Raw genomic sequence first — 6,182 nt, 5'->3', positions numbered from 1 at the left:
TCTGAGGGTGAGTATTGGTGTGCTAATGGGTCTGGGGGCATATATGTGTGAAGACACATGTGTGCAAGTGTGTATGAGGATGTGTCTGAGGGGGAGAGTGTGGGCAGACGTGAGTGTGGGTGCGCTATATGTGTGAGTGTGTGCATGGATGTGAAGGAGTATGACACTGAAGGAGGGTGTATCTGTGTGAGTCTATGTGTGTCTATGTGTGAAGATTTTTGTGACTCTGAGCATGTCTCTGAGCATATATATGTAAGTGGGTGTGTGTCTGGTTTGGTATATGTGTCTGTGTGAATGTGCACTCCTACTAGATATCCTTCAAAACAGAATGAATATTTCTTGAGCAATATATTTCTTTTGTTAAGACAATGGGGCTAAGTGACTTGCCCAATGTGATACAGCTAGGTTCTTAATGAGTGTCTGAGGCTGGATTTGAACTCAGGCCAGAGCTCTCTTAATCTTTAACTAAGGGTTATAAAATGCAGTCTGCTATGTCAGGCCTGTCTCTCCTGGTTATCACAAAGTTAGTACCTTGATGAACAAACTTTAAGATAAGAGACTTTCTGTATGAGCAGAGAGAAAATCTTTTTGTCCTTTGTAAATATTGACTCTTAGGCAGAAGTGGAATTCTTGTCAATAGGAATTTTCCGGAAAGAATATTATAAGACTGGAGAGAATTGTATTTGGAAAACCATGTCATCTGCGGAAAATCTCATTGGTTGGCCCCCAAAAGTTTCGTTATGCTTTGTTTGAACTGTATAAATAATCTCCAAAATGTTGGGACAAGGTTGGCATTGGTAAGGGTGCCCTCCATACATGGGGTCTGGTAAGATTCTAGAGAATTAAACTTCATTTATAAAACAAACTTTGTTGTTTTGTTTTAGCCAAAGAGAAATGATGGTGAACAGTGCATGAGTGTGTGAGTGTGCATGTGTGGAAATATACATAATGGCAGTTAGAGGGTACAGTGGGTTAGAGTACGGGCATTGGAGTCAGGAGGATGGGAGGTGGGATCACCTTCATGATGTCATGACCTTCTTCAAGAATGAAAGACAATAAAGACCAAGTTGTATGACCTTGGGCAAGTCACTAAACCCCATTACCTTACCCCCCCCAAAAGAGTGAAAGACAGGGGGCAGCTAAGAGGCACAGTGGATCAAGCCCTGGAGTCAGGAGGATCTGAATTCAAATCCAGCCTGAGCCAGTTAACAATTACCTGGTTGGGCGATCTTGGGCAAGTCACTTAACCCCATTGCCTTACCAAAAAAGAAAAGAATGAAAGAAAGGGGGCAGATAAGAGGCACAGTAGATAGAGCCCTGGCTCTGGACTCAGGAGGACCTGGGTTCAAATTCTGCCTCAGACACTTAATAATAAACTAGGCAAAAGGCACTTAACCCCTTTGCCAAAAAAAAAAAAACAGCCCCAAAAGAATGAAAGACAAACATCATCATCAGTGTGTGTGTGAGTATAACATGTGACTGTGTGATAATGTAGGTGTATGTGAGTGTGTGTATGTGTGTCTAAAGCAACTATTTGTGAGTGTATGAGTATGTGTGAGACAGACTGTGTCTATGAGTGTGAGTGTGTGTGCACCCTTGCTGCAGTCCCTTTTTGTTGCCTTGCTTCCCAGACCAAGCTTGGATGAATTTCCTGGATACCCATTGCCTGTAAATCCTTGAACTTGGCCTTTGCTCCAAGGCTAGCCATGAGGCAAATAGAGCAGAACCCTCTCGCACCCCCCCGCCCCATACATACATACACCCATGCTCACCCACCAGCTCTGGTTCCAGTCAGTCTACTAGAGGGCTTACTCCACCTCCTTCCCCTCCTTGCCAGTGGCCCTTGCCGTTTCAGTGGATCTAGTGCTGACCCGCTCCAAAGAGGGAGGGGCCAGCTTTACCCCTCCCAGGAGGCTGTTAGAAGACTCCTCAGGGAAACCTCAGTGAATGATGGTTAGGGAATAGCTGGGCATTGGGATGGACATTGACAGTGGCCCAGCTGGGGTACACTGGCATGCTTGGGAGATGCATTGGTTGGATTGGTGGGGCTCTTTTTGCTGTTTAGCCTTCCCTCCCCACCCCCCACTGAGTGAATGCAATGGTCAGGCCTGTGGATTTTCCCCTTTATTAACTGTCTTGCCTTTGCTCTCTTCTCTCCTCTGCCACTCTCACAGTCTAGGTATTATACCTGGATGAGGGCAAGAGCCTCCCTTCCACTAGTTTTTCCTTCTCTTGATCCTTGTGTCAGAGATCTGACCTTGTCACTCCCCTAGTCAGCAGAATGCAATGGCTCCCTATCACCTCCAGAATTCAGTGTCAAATCCTCTGTGGGATGAACTCTGTGCCTCAAGACAAAACAAGCCCATCTTTACAGAGGCTCCTGATTCTGGGTTTTTTTCTGACTGTCTCCCATGCAGGGAATTCTTTCCCTAGTAGATTAGGGGCTGCCCCAAACGAAGCAATTGCTTGGGTTTATCCTTTCTTGCTACTGCAAGAACAACCAATTTTCTCTTCACTCTTCAGTCTCCTCCCCCCAAATCTCAGTGGAAGTTGTTCCCTTTGGCTGCCAGGTGAGGAGGGGGAGATACTGCCTGAATCTCAGGGCAGGCAAAAGATGAATAGGTCAACGGGGCTTCTGAGGGAGTGGACTGAGTCAGGAAATGTTGTCTATTTGGTGGCCCTTTGCTGAACCTGACAAAGGCCGGTTAGGTCATGATCTCTGGGCAAAAAACTGGCCCATATAGTGGGGCTGAGCTGTCAGTGACACCTGCACAGGTCTGGACACCCATGCTAGGATCTAGAGGTGATGTGTGTGCATGAGAAGCTTTTAGCATCACTGTCTAGTGAAGTGGAACAAAGACAGTCTTGCACCTAAGTCTATACCTAAGGTCCATGTGACTCCCTCTGCCTCAGGGACTCTATGTGCAGGGCCAACAGTAAGATGGCCTCGCTGATCTAGACCCTGTTTAATCCCTTCCTCTTGGGCCCAAAAGGGTTGCTGGCAGGTGTGAGCAGGGGCCAGGCTTTCACATTTTGTTAGCTCCTGGGCTCTCCTGGAGCTATGTTTTCTGGGGTCACCAGGGGAGTGAGTGTATCAGGGAGCCACCTCCCACTGCAGAAACATCTGGCCCTGAGGTAGAAGGTGGCCTGAGACTCCAGCCCAAGGCCTGCCTGGGTGGGAAATGTGAACTCCCTTCTCAGTCCTTCAACACATCTGGATGGGAACTCCTGGAGGGCAGTACTTAGCATTTCTGCAAGCTGATTTGACTTGGTCTGGGCCTGGGAGTTGCTTGGGGCTATTGGGACCAACCTGGTCCCATAACTAACCTTCCCCCTCCTCCAAGGCCATTTCTATACCACTGCCCCTTGGGGGGAGACCCGGGTGTCCCTGGGGCAGTGGATTGGGCTCAGAGTGAAGTCTACCTTGTATTAATTCCCAAACCTGTGAGCCCCTGCCTCTATTGGACTTCCCCCAAGCCAAGACAGAAGCCACACACCTTTTGAGGGTAGTTAAGAACTTTTATTTTCAAAACTTACAAACCAACTCTGGAGGAACAACATTCCTAGACAACTGTCAAAATAGGAGTATGTCAGGCAGCTAGGTGGTGCAGTAGATAGAGCAACCACCCTGGAGTCAGGAGTCAAATCCCGCCTCAGGCACTTCATAACTTTCTAGCTGTGTGGCCTTGGGCAAGCCACTTAACCCTGTCTGCCTTGCAAAAAGCCCCTAAAAAGCAACAGCAAAAAAACCAAAACAAAACAAAAAAAAAAACCCGAGAGTATGTCTATCTTAGCACCAAAATCCCTATCCCGATCACCATAGAAAACAGCCCAACCCTGGTTCCGGAACTGGCCGTGTGCAATGCAACCCCTTGTGGGGAAACTGAGAAGTCACGTTTCAAGAAGATTAGGATGACTGGGCCCTACATATATCGCCTCTCCCAGGCCCTCCCAACCAATGATGGTCTTGAGTCAGTGAGCATTAACACAGGGGCAGAGGTGGAAGCCCGCTGAGCAGCCAGAAGCCAGTTGCTGATGTGGATCCCAACTGGCCAGGTCACCCACCCCACAAACTAGGAGCCAACCTTTGGGTCGAGTCAAAAAGGGCTTTCTTCAGGGGAAGCAGTCAACAGGAAACTGAGAGGAAAACAAGGACCCAGAACAAACAAGCATCAGGCCAAAAGGAATCTTCTTTGTCACATCCAGGCCAATAAGCTGCCGCCCCACCACCGATTGGCAGAGATTGCCAAGGTTTCAGTTTCCTTTCTGCCTGCTCTTGGAAGAATCAATTAGCTCCGTGCTCAGTGGAGGCCTGAAACAGCAGAGCAGGGTCGCTGGCAAAATATTTCAGGAAATCGTGCAAAGGGTTGAGCAGCATCTGCAGACTGTCACCGCTCAGGGGAGCGCAGGCAAGCATGGGCCCCAGCTGTGGGAAGAGGCGCAGCAGGTGGGCACCCCCGTGGATGTCAGATATGGGGGCCCGGGCATAGTGGGCCTGGATCTTCCGGTGCTGCAGCTTCTCCACCTGGTAGAGGAGCTGAGAGCCCAGTACCATGTCAAAGAACTCTTGGAGGGTGGCCACCACGTCGGCAACGGCGTAGGCCTCCAAGGTAGGGGTGCAATTTTGCTGAGCGGCAACATATTCTGCCAAGATGGTACTCACTGGCTTCTTGGCAGGCAGGGTGAAAAGCTTCTTATTTACAGTCACCTGCTTGCAGTCTTGCAGGAGCAGAAGCTTCAGGGCCTTGGGTAAGTGGATCTGGACTTCATTGAGCTTACCGAGGCACCTGTGTTCAGGCTCTTTGGAAGTTCCCCATTGCCATCTGGAACCATAAGACCTGCATTTTTGCTTGTATTTTCTGGGCCCCTGCACTTCTGCAGCCCCAGAAGAGGGAGCTTCCCCTTGGCCACCCTGGGCGCTAGCGCCCAGGAACTCCCCCATAGCAGCCCCTTGGCAGCCAGCTTGGAGGGCGGTATCACTATCCTTCTGCCGGTGCATGGTGATGTAGCGGAGGACCTGACCCTCCTGAAGCCACATATACACCGATTCAGGAGCTGCTGGGCAGCGAGGCTCCGAAGAGAGCACCTTGGTGCTGGTGCTGGTGCTGGTGCTGGTGCTGGCTTCCTCTGCACCTGGGCCCGGGAACCAGCTGCAGTAGCTCCAGTCGAAAACCTCCCCGGGCTCGGCTAGGTCCAGGTCCCTGCTGTTGCTACTGTAATCAAAGTAGCTGCACCCGGACAGGGTGCTGCTAGGGCCGGGTTCCGGCATGGGGGATGCCTGGGACCCCTCGGGCTCGCCATAGCTCCTAGCCACGCTCTGGGACAGCGTGTCGCAGGTATTCTCAATCGTGTACCGGACCAGGTACATTATCTGCCGGTTCTGCACATTCCCCAAGATGCACTCACCCCTGCGGATCTTCCTCTCACAGAAGGTCAGGGTGGGTTCCTCATTGAGGACAAGAAGCCGGTCCAGGACCACCCTCCTAGGCTGGCAACGTGCCACGGGGAGCACAGTTCCTGAGGCAACTCTGCACGGCTTCTGCTGCCGGACCAGGGCAGGGAGGCGGCTGCAGGCTGGCCGGGCCACTGGCCGGACGGCAGGACGCCTGGACCTCTGGAGCCCTGGCAGCAAGGCCGGAACGCTGGCTCCGGGACCGGAGAGCTGGGAGTCCAGTTGGCCGGCTAGACTGGCGTGTCGGCTGGACCCTCGGCCGCACCGGACCGGGCCCGGCTGGGCGACTGGAAGCCGACTGGACGCTCGGGGAGCCGGACGTCTTGTGAGGGCCAGAGGACCCGGGGCCTGGCTGGTGCCTGGACGCTGCTGCTAGCTGTCTGTGGACTCTGCCTGAGGCAAGCCAAGCACAAGACCCTGCAGCCCTGGCCCTCCCCAGACAGGGGGTGGGGCTCCTGCGGGTTAGTCCGCATTGTCTAGAAATGTAGCCAAACTGTAGCCTATAGACTTTGAGGGCCCGGGAAAAGCTGAGATGGGTGCGGTGGGGGGCGGGGGGCACAGGGGGCCAGATTGAGGACCTCACCCTCCCAGAAAGGGATGTGTGCTGCTCTGCTGAGGCTCCCCAAACCCCCAGCCGCCCCCAGGGTTTCAGTTCATGAGAAACTCTCTGGGGAGGGGGCAGCAACAACTCTAATCCCTGTGGTGGTGGGGGCAGAGTCCACGCAACAGC

The 6,182-nt window shown here is 52.2% G+C and overlaps 1 protein-coding gene across 1 annotated transcript; it reads right to left on the bottom strand.

Annotated features, from left to right (window-relative positions):
* Positions 1–3,550: 3,550 nt before the first annotated feature.
* LOC141497272 (uncharacterized) lies at positions 3,551–5,925 on the bottom strand. Its single transcript, XM_074199907.1, has 2 exons — positions 5,718–5,925; positions 3,551–5,622 (listed from the first exon to the last, which is right to left on the bottom strand). The coding sequence occupies exons 1-2, from the start codon at positions 5,923–5,925 to the stop codon at positions 4,286–4,288; spliced, it is 1,545 nt and encodes a 514-aa protein (XP_074056008.1). The 3' UTR covers positions 3,551–4,285.
* Positions 5,926–6,182: the final 257 nt, after the last annotated feature.

Source organism: Macrotis lagotis, chromosome X (assembly GCF_037893015.1).
Source record: "Macrotis lagotis isolate mMagLag1 chromosome X, bilby.v1.9.chrom.fasta, whole genome shotgun sequence".
Classification (NCBI taxonomy): domain Eukaryota; kingdom Metazoa; phylum Chordata; class Mammalia; order Peramelemorphia; family Peramelidae; genus Macrotis; species Macrotis lagotis.
Note: the sequence above shows the minus strand (reverse complement) of the source record. Positions and strands in the feature narration are given on the sequence as shown.

Excerpts from the sequence above, each read along its gene's own strand:
- LOC141497272 (XM_074199907.1), bottom strand. The coding sequence starts at position 5,925 with ATGCGGACTAACCCGCAGGAGCCCCACCCCCTGTCTGGGGAGGGCCAG. Across the intron at positions 5,623-5,717 it reads GCCCAGCCGGGCCCGGTCCG|GGCTCCAGAGGTCCAGGCGT; the intron begins GTGCGGCCGAGG and ends CCTTGCTGCCAG.